This window comes from Rhyacophila brunnea, unplaced genomic scaffold (genome assembly GCF_057557595.1).
Source record: "Rhyacophila brunnea isolate RB1 unplaced genomic scaffold, BYU_Rbru_1.0 scaffold_7, whole genome shotgun sequence".
Taxonomy (NCBI): Eukaryota; Metazoa; Arthropoda; class Insecta; order Trichoptera; family Rhyacophilidae; genus Rhyacophila; species Rhyacophila brunnea.
The window spans coordinates 13,784,104-13,804,911 of record NW_028233339.1 but is presented as its reverse complement, the minus strand read 5'-3'; the positions used below and the strand labels follow the sequence as shown (position 1 = coordinate 13,804,911).

The following is a 20,808-nucleotide window of genomic DNA, read 5'->3' as shown; positions in this document are numbered from 1 at the left end:
AGATCAGTTTGAATTAAACATTTCTTAGTGAATATAGAAAATTTTTCCCTGTAATAATTTATGATTTACAATCAAATTAGCTTTTGATATTTTTTGATGACATTAGCGTATAAATATAAATTTTTGACGTGACATTCCAAATAGTAGGTATCTACTTTACCATTATATTATGCGCTCATGGTAATAGGGTGCTGTCACAGAATTTAATAAGCAAATTACGTAGATCCGTAATTTCAACTAACCGAAGAGACCCTTTCGGTTTGTATTGCCACTTTAGATGAGCGGTATCTTTTCTACCGTGATGTTTCATAATGTTATAATTCCATTTGATGGATGTGCTTAATGTTTTGGTAATTTATAATTAGTAATACCACGTTGTTCACAAATCGGTATACTTTGTGAAGAATTGAAAGAAATCTATATTCTCATGTGATTAATTTATAAATAATTTAAACATAAACTATTGTTAGTCATTTTTTTGTTCATTTTGAGTCCTTTTTACATTTATAAAAATATATTATAATATAAACATTAAGTGTTATGACTAATCCAACCTAAGATAGATCTCTCCGTAAACAAATGAACTTACGTTGTATTCAACTAATTTCTAAGTTATCTAAAAACTGATTAAAAACATTGTGTATTTTTTGTTGTAATCTTTGTATAAAAATGCCCACGATTTTTTGTATTCCGCCACTAATGCAAATGTACATACAGCAAGTCTCCCCATATTTGCAGATTTATTTACTATTTCATCAGAAGTAGCGACACGTGGGTAATTTAAAGTCTGTTTTGATTAAAGTGCGAAAATTCTTAAAAAAAAATATCCAATAAGTATACTTTTAATTTCATAGAAATCTTTGCAGATGTGAACGTGCACGCGTTTAAAGACATTTGTATAATTTGTTTGCATATACCCAATATGTCTGGACACATTATGTTAAAAAAATGCTAAAGTGAAAATACCTATTGGCTATATAGTGCTATTGATAAAATAATTTGTGAGTAACATACTCATAATATATAATTTAGAAAAAATATATTTATTATGAATGATTTTCCAAGAATTCATTCATGACTCCACTGTCAATCTATGTGTAGTCTACTGATAATGCCTGTAATCCTTAAAGACAAAAAAATGTATTCGTTAGCCTTTTAGCTTTGAGGATTTATTTCAGAATAATGAGATAAAGCCTGTTATCTACGCGTACTAGGTAGACAGAGAAAAAAAAATATTTTTAATTATTTTTTTATAAATAACCATTATGAAGTTAGCAAAATTTTACTTTAGCCAATTTTCCAAATATATTTTTGTTGTGGTGTTCATTAAATTTATTTAATCCGTGTTTCAATTTTGTTGTAAAACGTTTTATTCATATTCCACAAATTTCTTTCGATTGCTATTTCGGTTTGAATTGCGCTATCGATACAATGCTATTAAAGGAATAATGGTAGCTTTACAGTTAGCTAAAATATTTTTTTAGATTATTTATTTAATATTTAAGAATACGAAAATTAATTTGTAATGTGAATATTCGTGTAAAATTGATAATATAAATGTGGTATACAGTGTTAGAAAATTATGTGAGCTTTTGCGCTTGAACAATTTAAACTGAAATAATGATGGTATTTCATTTATATTATTTACAAAGAAAAAAATACAGATATAAACTTTTATAATAAACATATTATCATTTTAAATTTATATATAAATATATATAATTAAATTAAAAATAAATATCACGACATCGTAAATAACTATTATATTATTTCTACGATTATCCATTATATTAAATCTGCATAGTAAAGTCATAGTGGCCTTTCGTCGATATAAACTGTATACTAATAATAACTGTGATATTGTCTTAAAAATGAAAAATGTTTTTGTAATATAAGTAATTATCGTCTGGTTGGGCCAATTATGATGCCAATCCAATCCTTAAGCCCGTACAAATATCTCATGCATACTACCCTCATTATTTATTGTTGTCATCCATGCGTTTAATTATTTAACGTGTCATCAGTAGTCGCACGTGATTCTTGCTATGGTGTGACAGTCATCCAAGTAAGAATGCTAATCGAGTCTCTTTACGAACTCAGTCAATTAGACCACCTATCAAGTCGTATTACCGACAAAGGATGTCTCATACATAACACATATGTACGACCTGCGAAGCGCTAAATTTGCTATGGATTGAGCGAACTGTTAGCGATGGTGCCCACAGAACGCGTCGAGCGGGCGAAGTCGGCGTATTCATAACCATAATCACACGTCTCTCGCCGCGCATTACCCTTCACCTATGTAATAAGCGGCCCAAGCAGCACAAAACAATTATTTTTACAGCGTCTCTCATAACAAAGCAATAAAAATATTATATTATTTCGGGGCTTGTAATAAATATTTACGACGACATTATTCAACCAGCGAAAACAATGGGTTCTCTGTTATTAAATAATTGCTTTTGGCCCGTCGATCGACGACGCCTCAAGCAGCGTAATTTTGGTAGCCGTGTTCAATGAATGGACTTCTTTGTATTTTCATTAAATCGTATCGCCGAGAAGCGAAAAACGGTGACTCATGCGGCAGGCGGCGCGCAAGGCATCGTTAAGTCCAGTGGGCGCTGGCGTATTTGATTACGTTGTATTTTTGATGATTTACGCGCCACTTGTAGAAATTTTGCGCGAGCGCCGCACTCGCTGCGTCAATGGGCTTTATGCCTTACGTCCCCAAAAAGTCGAGTAGTTTAAGTAAGATAGTTTATCACTTTCACTAAGTCTTTTAGGTTTCGTAATTACGAATTTAAATAGTCTTTATACTTTGTAAAGGTATTATTTGCTATTTTATTATTATACAGAGGACTAGGGCTCTGTTAAAGTCTCTTTTGTTTTGTCAGGAATAGCGAAAGAGAGCGGAAATGTTCACAGGAGATATCAAATTAAAATAGAAGAACTTTTGATAGATGTTTGATTTATTAAACGGATAAGAATTACAGTAATACAATTATTATTACAATTGACAGAAAGCCAACTTACAATATGTGAGGTACAACGGTTAACGGTTAACGGAGAACTAACAAATTCATTACGTGTGCAATTATTCATATATGAAAAAGAATAATGTTCTAGAAGTTTCTAATTATCAACACAAATAACATATATTATTGTTTTGTGGTTTTCTGGAATTAATTAGAATAAATTGAATCAATATTTAAATTGACAATATTATTGATATCAGAGGATGCTTTTGTTATCAGAGGAAGTTGCGGTTTCTCTAATTAGAATCTGTTATCTACTTATCGATTTTATGCATAACAGAACGTTGCGTCTTACGTTGAGTCATTCATATGCATAAGATTAGTGTAACCGTGAGAGTGAAACTCAGAACCATCCCCCTGCTAGTACGTGAGTGCATGAACTTGGCTGCAGCCAGGCAGCCGAACAACATGAAGGTTAGTGCTTGGTCCCGTTTAAACCGCCCTCCCCAGCATCCGCATACACAATCATCCCAAATTAAAGTCCACTAAAAAGCGCCGCTATCGTCAGTTTATAGCAATTGTTAAACTCGCAATTATACTATTTTGGTCATAATTAGATTTTTATTAAATAGGTAGGGACACTGGTATTACATATCGAGTATAGATTTCAGTGTAAGATCCTTTCACCCATAATACATCTAATCAATTCACGAAAACATCATAATTCGTGTCCATAATATAACGGAAAACTGTACAAACATTGTGAATGCCAGATATCGTTGTTATTTTGTATATATTATTTTGTATATACAAGATAGACAGATGTTATCCAATATGAGAACACAATAACACATTGATAAACAAGACGTAAAAACGTTCATACACATTTGCATATTTGAGAAAATAATTATCTTTAATTTAGAAGTACACGGGTAAGTAACGGTTCCGGTTCCAAGTTTTGGCTTAACCCCGGACGTGATAAGAATTTGCGTTATTATTATTTATTTAAAGCGGTATTTCCTGTCATTCCTAATAGGGTTACCCAATTCTTTTCTAACGTGAACTCTACAAATATTTCTCAGTGGCATATTCTATGAATTTTAAATTTCACAAATATATTTTCAGCGTTCGTACATAGTATGCACGTACATATTTGCATGAAAATGTATTAACTTATTCCAAAATGCAACAACCTAGGGCACAGAAAGCCAACAGTAATAATTACAAGATAAAAAGAACTTTTTATAGTTTTTAAATTTTCTGTTGAATCATATAAACTTGACTTGACTAGCTTAAACGATCAAAAAAAATTGTAGTTGATAGAAATAATACTGAAATGTCATTCTCAATTCTACTTAAAAATGGCTAAAAGTATTAAAAAATGCATTGGCATCGTGTTCTGATATATTCTAAAAGTTTCAAATGTCTAGCTAGTCGGGAAGTTAGTTAAAAATTGATTGCAAGATTTGTACCGGACAAACATCCACCGGACAAATAAGAATACGACCTAACAAAAACGTTGTAAAATAAAATATGTAACGATGAAAAAATAATAAAACGTGCCAGTTGTATTCGATTTTAATTAAAAGTTTACCACTTTCCCATAAGCATTGAACTTTGCGACACCGATATAGAGTTAAGTAAGTAATTAGTTCTTAGACTTTCCATAAGACGGAACTTGAAAAGTAGTTTATAATATTTGAAATTGATTAAATCCACAAGTAGTGCTAAATTGTAAAACTTTGCTATGCATAACAAATGCCTTCCTCTATGATTATCGATCGCTTGACGTAGGACGTTACTTGCTAAACCGCGATTTCCGACAGAAATTTACATAAAGTTTTAACTAGCGCTTAGGGGTAAGTGCCCTATACGTGACATTTTTGAATTATGGCCCCTCGTAAGTACTAGGCCAACAATTATTTTGTATGAGGTGTAAAAGCCATTAAACTTTGGAAGAATTTATAACAATGGCTATAACATAAATTATTAATGAATAACATGTACAGTAGGTACATAGTTACACATCCACATTCAATCTAAAGTTATTTTTTTTTCAAAATTATTCCGACCATGTCCGATCCTAATAGGATCATATGGGCCTCCACAGAGTAGAGGTTTGTATTAACAGATTTTGTTTTTACGAGAAATGGATGTCAGCCACTTGCTCAACCTATTAGGTCCATACCCTGACTCACACACAAATTGAAAAACAATATGTGTACTTGCCAGACCCAGGATTCGAACCTGGGAACCACGGCGTTATAGTCCAACGCTTAAGCCGCGCGGCCACCGTGGGTGGTGTTTTGAAAATATGCTTCTAGAAAAGAAATTTTTTATATGCAGATTGAGATGTTATGTTATATAAAACTGAAATTTAAAATTTAGCGATAAAGTAACAATATCGAATACGCCTCTATTGGGTTGTTAAGCTACGGGTTATAGTTATAAGTTGACTATTTTTTTTTCATTTCACGTCTTTTTCAAAAAAATATAATAAGTACATTTTCGAATTTCAAAGACCGTATAAAATTGATTGTATTTGATGTTGTTAGACGTTATTTGCGGCTCATATTATTATTTTAAGACATAAGTACTCGAGAATACCCAACTTGTATACTTAGTATCTACATTTTTTTCAAATGTGGAGTTTTTATAACTTTCACTCTTATAGATAAAATGTGCATGCATTATAAATGCATCGATAACTCAACGAAAAATAGCCTCACCTGGATAGTGAAAGATTTGAGTTCCAGTTCCACTCGGTCAATAATAATGAATTTAACACTCTTAAATCTTGTGTATATGTATTAAATAAAAAAAAGAGTCACCGTATGTTATTTGAGAGAACTTTCAATTTGCATATTGATAGTATATAATATATAGCATAAATTAATGTATTTTACTCACCACCATGTAAGCGTCTCCAATAGTTTCCACTTTATAGACATCGTAGCTTTCGATAATGGAATCAAAGCACGTGTAGAGATCGTTGAGAAAATCGACGACCTGAAATTGCAGTGAAAATTTTAAGAATTTTATCGCTTCGAACATCACGTATGAGCATGTCCAATAGGTAATTCCAAAGAAAGTTACGTACGCTGGCTTTGAAACGAGCTTTCCCAATTCCCAGTTTATATACATATTGTAATTTCTCGCAAAGTTTTGTTCCTATCACATTTTCAAAATTATTTATTAATAGGTAGGTATGCAGTGTTTTTTGTAAGTTGTCATTAATAAAGGGTCTTGATCATGGCCCCACATCCTGAAGCAGGCCCCTAGGGTATGATGTTTCCCCCTATCTATCGCTAAGGATAAGGGACGCGTTGCAGTTTTGTTTTCCAAATGGTGTACGCGGTAAAATTAAGGTGTATTTGTAGCTTTTATGTAGGTACATCTAGTTGAATTACCTATGGAGTTGTCGAGTATTGGCACACAGTTAAAAATGGTATCGTGCCTATAACTAAATATTTTTTATTATTCATATCATTGAAGTACAATAGCGCGCGACTTTTTTTACCATTTGACCATGATCTGTGTTTATTTCACTTTCATTTTCATCATTTCATTTCATTTCACAGGGCCCCGTAGCTAGAGTCCTGTCAGCGCCCCCTTGTGAGGGTCATGGTCTTGATGAATACATACATACACGTACATAATATTGTAGCATTGTTATTTTTTCCTACGTTTGAACGACAAAGTAAGCATTTCTAAAAGTTTATATTAATTGGTAATTTTGAATAGGCATTTATTTAATGTATCTGGCATAATATGGCGTTAAATCTAACAATTTTCAATACAGTACATTTATAATATATGTAAGATTTCTTAAAAATTCTCATTTATAAAATCTACAATATTACAAAAGAAAAAAAACGTACTTAAAAATAACATACTGGCCTAATTTATCTTATAATATTTAAAAAAATAAAATTAATGTGTCATATGATATTTAGGTAATTTTATTAGAAAATGTTCTACTTGTTTTCAATTTGACTTATTAGTTAGTAGGGAAACAACAAAATCTTTTTCATACTTTTTGTTTTTCTTCTACATGACATTTCAGGCATTTTAAGACATAAAAATTTATAAAAACAAATCCGACAATTATTTTATGTTCTTACTCTGCCTAGCATATTTATGTCAACGACAGTAAAGTTGGCAGTTTACTAGGTCAAGTATATACGAATAAGGGGAATGAACAAATTAAATTAAAATATTAAATACAAAATAAACCGAAGGGATCCAAATTAAAATTGAGAAAATATTATTAAATAATAGAAGTAAAATTATTTTAGTGTATTGTAACGAGGGCACTTCAGAGAAAATCGACGCTCTGTGCAACCGGTATTTTTGAGAAAATTCAAAACTATGGAAAGATGAATGTAAAATTCTTGATTTCGTTCATGGTATTTAATATTATTTATGTAGATACAAAAAATATTCAATAAAAGATTTTCATGATTTCACACCAGCAATAATCGAAAGTAGTAAATTTAGTCAGTCTATTTAGTGGTTCTTGACTCATAATTTGAAGAAAGTTTTAAATTTATTTCAGTAGGTGCATTGAATAATCTTTCTACCTTTTCTACACTAGTGGCGAAGGGTGGAGATAGGCTGTTAAGATCCGACATAAATAGTACACACTAAACTTTGTCAGCCACTCACTTGTTTTCATTGAAAAAAAACTACGAGTACAATGTGTAGATATTGTTTGTTAGTTTTTTTTTAATTCAATTAAACCCTGCCTAATCCAAGCCATAGTAAATAAAAGTAAAAAGTATCTATAATTATGTTATAGAAGAATATTTTTTATCAATTATGGTTTAGTAAAGCAGGGCTAAATGAATTAAAAAAAAAACTAACTAACACCATCTGTAATATGTATTTTTAATTAAGCAAAAACAAATAAGTATGACTGGAAAATTGTGCACTATTTTTGTCGGATCACTCATAGCATACCTACCTAAAATATTATGGTTTGGCTTAAGCAGGGTTTAATTGAATTTTCAAGACGAATCAATCAGCACCATCTGCAAATAATTGTATTCTTAGTTCAATGATAACAAATAAGATTACTGAAAAAGTTTAGTGTGGGCTTTTTATATCGAATCTTAACAGCCTCCCTCTACCCTTCACCACCGTCTTGCACTAAAAGACGTGGTTAAAAATCTAAGCGCATTAATTATTAGCATATTGCGATGATCGATATATTTTGTGAAACAATGTTATATGTGCTGCGAATAGTTATAGAATCGAGGCCCCTTACAAAGTGAAGCCTGCATTTACTCTGATATCGCCTAATCAAGTAACAATTATTATATATTTCATAGTTGTGTTGAATTACCTAATTAAAAATAAATAATTCATATTATAAAATGGTAAATTTTCTATTAAAAAAATATTAAAACATTGTATTACAAAAGTAAAATGAAATTAAAATATTATGGTGCACTTGTTAGATGAGAACAAAAAATAAATAATTTTCATTTAATTTCGCATTGCTCCATAATATTAAACGGATTCTGATAATAATAATTATATTTCAATAGATTTTCAGAAAAATTAATTATTTATATTAGAATTATTTTGAATTATGAAATTATTATAATCACGACAGAGATTTTATAATAAAATGAAGTCTTCATTTCTTGAAAATCTCGACAAAGTATTTTAATCTATGCCGGAAAAGTAAAATTGATTATTGAAATACGACACTCGTAAAATCTCTCACTGAAAAAGATTGTAAAAATATATTAAAAAGTTTCAATCAATGTAGCATTAAAAGCTTTCAGATTAATGAGAAAATGCAAATGGATGGCCTGTATTTTCAGCTTTTGCATTTTAAGTATCATATATTTACAGATCGGAATTATAATAAAAATCCTAGAGATACAAGATTTTAAATTAATTATCTTTTAAAAGTATTATGTAATTCATTCATCGTATTACTATTTATATACTTACGTGAAAGTTTGTTTAATAGTATATATATGAAAATTAATTTAAAAAAACGAGTAATTATTAGAAAAAAGAGAGCTTTTATATTAAAAGAAAAGAAAATAATTAAATAATAATAATTGTCGTTGGATTTCACCTTTATCGTTTAGACGTGTGTGTTCGAAGTATTTGGTTGTTTTAGTGATGACAATGTGTTTTGTTATATTCGAAATAATTTTATAAGTGAGAGATCAGATTTAATAATGTTATTGATATAACATATTGTGAATTAATTACTACCAAGTAAGTACTGACTTCATTGAATCTGTACTGTTATAAAAATATTTAATTTAAGAAAACATACTTGCAACGGAGTACTCTCAGCCGACATAGATGTGAATCCGACAATATCACTGAAGTAAATTGTGACACAATCGAAATTTTCTGGATCTACTTTATTTCCCCTCTTCAACTGCTCCGCCACTGGTCGGGGGAGCATTTCCAATAACAGGGCTTCTGCGATTTTCATACAAAACAGATGTTAAAGATTTAAACAAAAGTCACTCAAAGATTTTTCCGTCTATAGTAACTATTGTAGGATTTTTACAAAAGGTATTTTTTAATAATGGCAAAGGTGTTTATTGTTACCTGTTTTCTTTTTTTCCTCTTGTAATTGGTCCGTCCTTTCGTCGACGAGAACTTCCAAGTTATTGGCGTATTTTTCCATCATTGCCATCATGTTGTCGAATATATTAGGCTTCCTATTAAAAGTTGCATATATTAATTTATCAACAATCTCATTTAATATAACATTGTAGTATAATATGCACTTTTCTAAAATAGAGAGAATAGCTGACCCTTCTAAACCTAGTTTTGTTTGTAAAATTATAAAATATATTGTTGTAAATTATTCTGTTGTGAATAAGACGTTTTTCACAATATTATTTCTGTAGTAAGATGGCAAAACACAGCAGAGCAATTTTAAACTTCGAAAGAAAAATTACAAGGTAAAAAGAACTTTTTATATACAACGTTTTTAAATTTTCTGTTGAATCATATAAACTTGACTTGAATAGCTTAAACGACCAAAAAAAAAATGTACTTGATAGAAATAATACTGAAATTTCATTTTGACATTCATATTGATTTACATTGTAACGCACGTATATATTAATAATTTAGTTGCTAGGACCCCAGACCCCTAGCAACCAATAATAATGGATTGGATTACGGATTTCTTCCGAAATAAGTTTTCATACAAAACAGAATTAACTAAAAATTAATTCAATTCTACTTAAAGGTGGCTAAAAGTATTAAAAAATGCATTGGCATCGTGTTCTGATATATTCTAAAAGTTTTAAAAATTTACATTCCCATATATTATGATTGAATTTATTAATGCTTAATTCCAGAAAGGGTAATTTGGTTTTATAACTCATTGATTTTTTTTTGGAGTTTAAAGATTTTTTTTATATCTAATGGCATTACATATTAATTCTTAATCTTGAAGTTTTGAGTAGTCTCTTTATTGAACTAGGACATTGATACGATGAAAAACTGCGTGTAAAATTTTATGTTTAAAATTTTGGAATGTTATAATGATACTCGATTAAATTTAAAACGTAAAGCATGTATGTTTAAGTCCAGGCCCCGCAACATTGCTACAACAACAATCTACATACTGCAGGTCTGGTATTATATAAGAGGTGCTCGACGCTGGTGTGTGATAGGATAAAGTAAATAAGTAACACCATACTTACATTCCTTTCCGCAGAGGTCGTAATTTCGTTCTAATTGCTTTGAAATCTGGACGATCCTCGGGTTGTTCAACCCAGCATTCCTTCAGGCATTCCCTCACGAAATCAAAACTGCTCTCTAATGGCTCCAATGACGGCCTGTTGGATTAAACGAATAAAACGACTAAAAATAAAACAAAAAAAAATTGTCACTTGACTAAAATATGCAAATCTCTTCCACTCACAAAAATCGATAGACGAACAAAAAATCTCGACAGGCTGTAAGCGAAAAGAGAGAGAATTTTCAAACACCCAGTTAAAATAATAGAAACATTTTTTTTCCATAAATTGGACAAATTTTAATAATAAAATTCTAGATGGTTATTAATTAAAAAAATGTAACTATTCGCGCATAAGCGGAGCATATGGCCATGACAGGTTGGATGTTAGACTGTTTTTTTTATGATGATTGGTTATTAGTCGTTCGCCAAACTCATTGGAATATCTGTATTCACATTGACAAAACCGACTTTATTGTGATTTTTGTCATAATATGCTGAAATCTAACTTGCACCTACGGCTTCAGAAACTCTGCCACTACACCACCGTGAAGGATAAAAAACTTTACTCGACAAACTGTCAAAAAACCGTTATGTGGCTATTACCTATAAATATTTTTTTAAATGTCGGTGCCTACTGAATTACTGGTTTTATAATTATATTGTATTCTTTTTCGTTGTTAATGTCCGTTATGAATATTCTTCAGTGTTATTTTTCGTCTTCCCATGTTATCTTAGTATTCCGTATCTCCGCTATATACACAAAGTGAAGGGTATTAAGGTATTTAGCGACCTTCCGGGATGCCAATAATCCAGTAGGATTGAAGAAAATGCAGGACAGTTACCTGATAACTATTACATTGCGACCATTTTAGTCGCCATGTTGAATATCTCGTACTATGTTTCAACAACGTATTATAATTTTTGAATCAGCATCTCTAAAAATGTACCTACAACTTAACACCTAGCTTATATATTTTAATAAAAATAATTTTATATTTTATGGGAGACAATTTGGGAAAATGGGTGTCATTTAAGGTAGATCCCCTTTCTAAACGTTGACAATAGGTGTGGATATGATGTATCCCAAGTTTAGTACTTTTCTCAAAAAGTTTTTTTCCCTACTCGTGCAACTCTAATCTGGCTGATCAAAAGACAATATGTACATCTATTCTATACACAAGGCTGCTATCGGTCGCTATCGGCGGTTATCGAGGGTAGTTTATCATATTTATGTATTAAGGAATTATAATTGTTACAATAAGTTAGTTATAGACAGTTTAGATAGCTAAGTTATTGTAATAATTATAATACCTCAATACATAAATATGATAAACCACCCTCGACAGCTACCGATAGCCGCTGATAGCAGCCTTGTGTATAGAATAGATGCGCCGACGTGTTAGTATTGTACATAGCGTTTTTCTGTCAATAAATACTAGTTAACTGATTGATAGGATTTAAAAAAAACACATGCATAAACAAAAAAATGCAATTAAACTAGTGAGTACCTAATAATAATAATAATAATCAATTCAATCGACTAGTGAAGATTTTTTCCAATATTGTTGAATGGAGTTGCTCATTCTATGTTTTGAAAGGAATCGAATATACCTACTATTATCGGAAAAATTTCATTCAATTGAAAGAATTATATGCTTCGACGATCAGCCATCTGTTCGATTTCTTTATCTAAAAACGTTTTTTTTCTAGTAATGCGCGTAATAAATTGATATCTTGAAAAAGTTTATTAAATTTCAGAATCTTCAGAGAAGTGGCTGGAATGCCATCGGAGCGATGATACAAAAACGATGGGGAATTCAGTGATAATCGAGAGTAGGTACTTTACAAAAAAAAATATTTTTCTTCATTTTTATTTTATTTAAAAAAAAAGGAATGCAATATAGTATACCTAAGTAACAAGTTTTTATAGACTAAGCGATATATAAAGCGATTGTTAGCAGACCCAGACGAGCTTGGGGCGTATTCTGATGCTTATGTGACTTCTTATTATACCTTAAAGTCTTCAACTAATCAGTGGATAGCAAGGGAATATTCGTACTTACTTAATGAAATGACAATAGGGTAAAGCTTTTGCTCGATATGTGGATAGTTATTCGAAAAATGCAACAAATGAGTTTTAATAATATGTATCATACATCATAAGATGGAAATATGTTTAAGTACTTTGTAATAAACCGTAGATATTACCTTCTGAAAGTGAAGGAAGAGAACACTGCAAGAAGCCATGCGATGCGCGCACGGCGCAGAGGACTTAACTAGTTAAGTGCCCAGAGCGTCTTTGGACGCCTTAATTACACCGATTCTTATGTTAATTACTATCAATTAACTAATTGTTAAACGGCAATTGCTTACCGCACGACGCTGTGCGTAAAACAAGTGGTTTTTACGCCTCTCGCACCACGCATCGCACGGCCACTCGCAGTGTGCTTTCGCACTAATTATTGATTAAATTCGGTTGTACGTGCCAAGGAAAAACGATTAAGAGAAGTGGATGGTCTTCATGCAGTAATTGATCGTCCCACGTCCGTGTTCACGACAATGATGTTGGATTTTATTTTCATTGGTTCTACAATCAGATATGGATTTTAGCCGCTTCATTAAGGGGTTTCTAAACATTTTTACGAGAAATAGATGTTAGTCTCATTGTTTTACCCAGTGGCGTCCCATGGAAGTAGGCATGTCATGCGTTGTATAGGGGTTGTACATTAAAAAAGGCGGCGAATGAGCAAAATAAAACAAATATTACAACTATTAAGAGCAGAGGCGGTTTTTCATAAAGTAGACAATGCTGCATCTTCATGAAAAACTATCGACATCATAGTTTATAAAATAATTTAAGCATAAAAAATCCCGAATTGTTGTATTAGAATACTCCTTGTAATATATATTGTTATGGCGGTTTATCGCACAGGAAAATTATCACAAGGCTGCCTCCAAATCTGCCAGTGCCGCATACCTAAAACCACCATCGTTTGAGAGGAGGTTTTGTAGAAATGCCCTAATTCTCAGTAAATGGTGTGTAAGTCAATTAAAAAAAATATTATGTATTTGTGATATTTGCTGTCTAAGCCTAAAGGCGGCAGTTTGCCTAGGAACATCACTAGTTATACCTATTTTGTTCATGCTCTGGATCCAAATTTACATTGAAAAACAACATGTTAATTATCCAGACATGGAAGTCAAACCCAATACCTACATATAGTAAAATAAATATCAGTGGCGAAGGGGTGGAGGTAGATTGTTAAGATTCGACATAAATAGTGCACACTAAACTTTGTCAGTCATACTTACCAGTTTTCATTGAACTAATAATACAATTTGCAGATGGTGCTAGTTATTTTTTTTTTAATTCATTAAGCCCTCCCTTACCAATCCATAATCGATAAAAAATATTCTATAAAATATCTAAAATTATATATGGTTTAATGGCATAAATTTCGATAGTATATATTTTATTATTATTATCTGCTGTGGTTTGGATGAGTCAGGGTTTAATTGAATTTAAAAAAATAACAAACACTATCTACAAATTGTAGTCTTATTTCAATGAAAACAAATACCTTTATCTGACAAATTTTAGTATGCACTATTTATGTCAGATCTTAACGCTAACAGCCTACCTCTACCCTTCGTCTAGTAATAACAGCTGATACCTACTATATGTGTGAATTTCATTCTGATATTGGTGCTTACTGTATAATAATATATAGTTACCAATGAGCTATAACTATAAGTATACATACAGTTTCCACAAAATTAACTGCCTACTCAATCTCGGAGAAACTTACTGAAATTGGAATACAAATGTTAAACTATCTCCATAATATTATTATACCCTTTAGTTAACATGCATAAGCTATATTACCGCAAAGCCTATTAAATCCAGCTTCAAATTTATTGCGGCGCGCTGAATCAAGGCTTTGACGTATGAGCTTCTGGTAAACAGCCTACTAAAATTATACGAAAATAAAGACAACTAGTTAATGGCACATATCAAGTTAAACAAACAATTCGCATTATTTTTGACAGTACTTCCTTGAGAATATATCATTATAACAAGTCATGCTGCCGGAAGAAATCAGGAAATGTTTTGATAGAATCCCAGTTAATTATAGAATAATTGAGTTGCCTAGAGTCATAACTAACGTATTCCAAAAATCGAGTTTTGAGGTAATTGCAAAAACCACCAGAGCACTGTTTTTTGTAATTAGAAGAAAAGTATTGAACTCTCTTGAATATTAATGAGTGAATGAGTCGATTTACATTTTTTTAAAAAAATATATATACATATCGACTGTGTTTTGGAAAAAGGCGTAACCATCGATTTTTCGAAAAGTGCTTTTATTAGATATTAATAATGTATACAACTAAATACACGTTCTATAAAAAGGAAGTAAGCCGCAAATGCCGAATTATTATCTAAATTCAGGTTTTAAATAAGATTATTAATTTTTGATTTATGGAAAAAAGCATTTATCCTCAATTTTAATGATTCTTCTGTAATAACTTCTTTATTATTAGATCGAAAATATATTACACCAAATCATCAATCATCATGCACCCAATGTCTGTGCCTATTTAAAAAAAATATTAAACTAAAATCTCTCAAAAAACGTTTTTGCCTCTCCTGTAAAATTATATCTGTGAGGATTACGCCCTTTTTCCTAAACACGGTCGATATTATATATTATTATAATACTCCTAAGCCGGCTCGCACGTCACAACTCGCCTTGTGTGCGTGACGGCCATAAATCAAATCTTCTGAGACCGCCGACGAATGTTGTATGCTACAACCTCGCACATCTGCCTAGCGGCAAACGTCAAACGCAAAAAAGGAGAAGTCTCTCGTCTGCCATTTTTATTGTGTTGATTGTATGAACAAACGTCAAACGCGGTGACCAGCGATGAGCGAGCAATGACAGTGTAGACAGAGACAGTGACAGAAATGGCCGATGGCCGCAGGCTGTGCGCTTCCGCGGAGCCGACATTTTTCGAGATCGACATGCAGGCTTTGGCCAATGCAACTAGACGAATGTCGCAGGGTCGCAGAGTTGCAGTTGCATCGGCCAATCTGCGAAGCTCCATTTGATAACGTTTGTTTCTTGGTTTACGATGACGTCACATCGACGAATTCGTCGTAAGACGCTTGCGGCGAGTTCTGATGTGCGAGCCCACTAAGGGTGCAGACACACAGCACGCTATGAGAAATAGAGCTCCCTGATTGTTTAGAAAGGCCTTGATGACAGAACTACTATCACATTAGTTCAGTAAGTTAGTTCAATGGAAATCGAAGTGAAATGAAAATTTAAATTACGGGGCTTGCCATGGTGTGAACGTTGATTGTGGTAGGTATCGGTCAGTCGAGGTAGTGGCTAACTTCTGCATCGCGCATTGCGAACCTATAACATATTTGTTGCTACGTAACGGTTAAAATGAGATAGACATCGATTAACACGGTACTTGATAGGTAGATTATCTACAACGTTTAAGGAGTGTCCAGGATCATGGTTTGAAAATACAATAAAAACTCAATTTTGACCTACGCCGAGCACGTGGGCCGTTAAGCCCTGCCTAGAAAAAACCATAGTCGATACAAAATATTTTTCTGTCTATAAAATATCTAAAATTATGTATGTTTTAATGGCATAATTATTATAGATATTTGATAGATAAAAGAATATTTTTTACTATTGCCTACTAGGGTTTGGATTAGGCAGGGTTTAATTGAATTTTAAAACTAACAAACACTATCTACACATTGTAGTCTTAGTTCAATGAAAACAAACACGTTTCGCATCACATCCACCCTTCGCCACTGATAATTACCACCATTATAGACGACTAGAAAAAATAGGCGCCAGTGCCACCTATCAACATTCTTGACGATGCATTCAATATGTTCAATGCGCAGACAGAGAGAGTGCGTGTGTTTGTTCTGTGCTGTGCATAATTTTGACAGACAGGGTGTGTGTGTGCGTGTGTGTACTATGCTATGTTGCGCTGTAATACAGTCAGATAAATCAAGAAAAATATAAATAATGTAATCGTTACACTTTTTTATATAATAACAATCAAAATAACTAGTGACTAATAAACCAATCTGTAGAATTGAATATAATTTATATTATCTTTTTGTAATTCTACCAAGTAAACGTTAACTCAATTAATCAACTAAATTTTATTTTTATGTATAGTGTAGTATTTTAGTATAACATTTTTAAATGACTAACTAAAGACAGTGAACTATCTACCAGATAAGAGGATTTAGAGCAAAATATGTAAGCTAGGTCAGATTAGTCATGCGGTATGATAATGTTATCTCTAAGGGAACCCCAAAAGCTCTCTCCAAAAGACTTAATAATCTGAAGGTGGTAAGCTCGCTGGAAAAAGAATGAGATCCCTAAAATAAGTAGATACCCCACTTTAAGTACGGCTATGTGGGTCAGAGGTACTTGAGGGGTACTTAGGATAGAGATGAAGTCTTCAATGTTCTTAAAAAGAAGCTTTTTTAAAGTTTATGTGATTATATTTTTTTTACTAGTTATTAGATTTATAGTACCTACCTATGTGTTAAGTATAACAATATCTAAATGGTGGCCTATAATATTATAATAGGTAGGTATATGTATAATAATTGTTCATATATGTATTGTTAAAAAATATAATATGTTTTGGCGAAAGCTCGCTACTTCGTCCTCATGAAAAGCGGAAAGAAAATTTAGTCAAATATACAGAATGGAGAAATATACTTCATAAATAAATTCAAATTTTATATAAAATCAATCTATTTTTTTCTCAAATCAAAACGATATTATTATATTTCTCATTAAAAAAATGTATTATTTAACTACCGAACAAAGTTTTCCGTCGCAAAAAAATTTTGAGAAGCGCTGCTTTACATTATCGATTGGTAAAATAGAATTTTACATTTATTATTGAATATGTTATTATTTAATTAAATTTCTGCTAAAGGCAACGATTAAAGAAAGTTTTATTCTATAAAACGATGTGGTAATGTGAATATGACTATAATTAACCAATACTAACAATAATTGTCGTCAAGAAAGGAATAATTAATGCAATAAATAAAAGTGTGTTTACCTGAACGGGGCCATTCCTGGAAACGGTTCAGCAACCCTGGCCAAGATTTCTGCTGGCGTCAGGGTCTGCTCTCCGTATGGACCTCGCCGTGTGTGCATCTCGTAGAGCAGCAAACCAAACGAGTAGACGTCTCCTCGTGGTGATCCTGCACCTTCGCCTATCCGCAGTGCCTCGGGAGACCGGTACATGAGACCTGCATAAATAATTATCCGATGCTAATAGATTGCGATAAAAATCGACAAAAGGTAAATTACTCTTTTGGCTTCTAAGACGAACACATAGACCACTAGTGTACAAGTTATACGAGTGTTAACATAATATTATTTTATAAGGAATGCATTTTTTCAAACGTCCAGTTGTAGTATCGACTCTATATTTCCGCGGGCTTTAGTTCCCGCTCACTGGGAGGAATAATCTCACTTAATAATTAATTATTAACATATTTTGAAATGCATATTATGTGCATTGGAATCATTAATTTACCATATGGGATAGGCATTTACCTAAATTAGTGTTTGGGCCAATTATGATAGCGCGAATCTCATATAAATTCCCTACCCACGTCTATAATTATTGCCGCCATCCAGGTACTGCATTACCAAACACATTAATATATAAATGACAGGCAGTTATCTGTAGACCATGAACGCGTCAAGACGTGTACTCGTTTGACCCTAGTGTCATCAAAGAAGTAATTCAACTACGAATTACGGTTCGCCCGATTCCACGTCAATCACCGTAATTCATAAATAATCATAAACTCATTACCCAACCATATCTTCAACTCAACAAGAAGTTATCGCGCGAGAGTGATAGTATTAGTGGAGAGTGCGGGAACAAAGAGTCAGCCCAGCGTGCCCGCCTTATCAACATTAAAGGTTAGTGTTTGAAATCCCTGTAAAAGCCCCCCTAGCATCCAAATCATTCCCTTCCAATAACAGTCCACTAAAAATTGCACCCAATTAGTATAAGTTTGACTAGTACATATTATGTTTTGACTCGTAAGGCAATCGGGGCCGTTCATTGGGCGATCTATTGATATGCATGGTATGGAGCCAAATGAGGTTTGACTATCCCTAATATTGCTAAGGGGTAAGTGAGTAAAATCTAAAAGTGGTCAGTAATGGCGTCTCTATAGCGCAGCAAAAAGATTTAAAACATCAAAGATTGGAATAAATATTTTCGTAATACTCTTCAAAAGATCTCTTATATATTTTCACTCCTTTATTGTTCAAATAATTTACAACCAATCTTTGTAAAATGTATCTGAAGTCACTTCACACATTGTGAGAAGTTGGTGAATAATAGACAATACGAGGACACCCCGAAAAACACTTCAATAGCAAATCGATGCGAGCGCCACGCAACGGCCGTATTCCTCACTTTCTTCTTTGTTCTTAGATCAGACACAAAAACAAAGAGGGAAGTGACGAGTGCGTCAGTATAGCAGTTCAGAATACCTTTAACTTGTCAGAAAAAAATCCATAAATACACTCACATAAAGAATATAGGAGAAAAAACGTTGTAAAATTGAAGCTGTATATTATGTGAACGCAATATATTAATGTAAGTACACACAATGGCTAATATTACAGTAAATACCTGTGTTGTTTGAAAAATCATTGTACTTTCAAAATGACTTAAGAGCATACATAAGTTAAACGGAAAATAATTTTCAAAAATAGGTGGGACGAAATTTCGCACTCGTCGTCAATCAGAGAGCGGTAGTCGCGGTGTGAGCACGTCAATTTGTTTTGTGATGGCGTCGGAGAAATATATTCTTATATCGTGTAAAGATAACTAAAAAACGTTACACATGTACTCGAAAAATAAAACATGTCAATGAATATATTATTATTATTACAAATATAACAATAAACATAACATTAAATGGACGCATGTTGAATTTTTATGACAAATTATGTTTTGTTCGGCACGTGTCATTTGCACAATCAGCGCGTCGCATAGTCACGATCTTTTTAGACCATGCCTCAGCTGAATTATAGCCCTGCAATTTAGAAGAAATCTTTATTTAGCTACGTATTTTTTTCGACTTATACGAGGTATAAATGAGAACTCTGCCATTCTGGGCAGTGTTGACCTGTGTGTCCCTGATAACTATCTTAGAAATAGAGACCATCAGTTGTTTATTCTCCCAAGGTGCATAACCAACCAATTGGGAGGGCGATAACCATGTTCAACGAAATTGGTTCGGGTGTTGATATATTCCACCTACGTGAGAATGAGTTTAGGTGGTTTTATAAATTCTTAAAATAGGGTCTGCTTAACTCATCCGGTGTACTTCCTTGTACCTATCTAATTTACCTACTGATCTATCTCTTTTTTTATGTAATACTGTTATATTTATATATCTTTGTTTCTAAATGTCATGTTGTGAACGTCTTAAACTTATAATTTGTAATGTCCATAATATGTTAAAAAAATAAATAAATTGAAATTGAAATTAACGGAAAGGGGTTTTGTTTCTGTAAAGGAAAAGTAACGGAAAAAATGCACACAAATCTAATTTTTAAATAGCAGAAATTTTAAATATACTTAAGCAAGTTTATTTAAGGGTTTAATGGGGTTCGATACAGGGTTATAATATTATTATTAATTACGTATGACTTATAGTTAGTTATTTAACACAGATTCTCTGTTGGGAATACGTTAATTTACGTCACTATCCATATGTTTATTTCGTCACTGTTCTGGCAGAAGACACTAATTCGAAAAAATTACATATTGAGTTAGTTTTACCAAAATGTTTCTTATTTCAAACTTTACCGTCTGGAAACCTTCTTAATAAATAAACATCTTTATTTTAAAGTCATCCTTTTTACGATTACTTAATAAACTCACATGATAGACCATTTCAAACATTTTAACAATTTCAAAGTCAAATTACTCAAAACTAGTATTCTCCAGTTAGTGTGTTCTGCCAGAACAGAGACGATTTATTGAATTGCAAAT

General features: G+C 32.2%; 1 protein-coding gene across 1 annotated transcript in view; it reads right to left on the bottom strand.

Moving 5' to 3' along the window:
* Positions 1–20,808, bottom strand: part of LOC147064519 (guanylate cyclase 32E) — a 264,366-nt gene that overhangs the window by 12,772 nt on the left and 230,786 nt on the right. The window contains exons 17-21 of the mRNA XM_085957667.1: positions 17,836–18,028; positions 10,676–10,810; positions 9,564–9,676; positions 9,280–9,431; positions 5,886–5,984 (exon numbers count right to left, since the gene is read on the bottom strand). Of these exons, the coding sequence (XP_085813793.1) occupies positions 5,886–5,984; positions 9,280–9,431; positions 9,564–9,676; positions 10,676–10,810; positions 17,836–18,028 (692 nt within the window). The remainder of the gene's footprint in view (positions 1–5,885; positions 5,985–9,279; positions 9,432–9,563; positions 9,677–10,675; positions 10,811–17,835; positions 18,029–20,808) is intronic.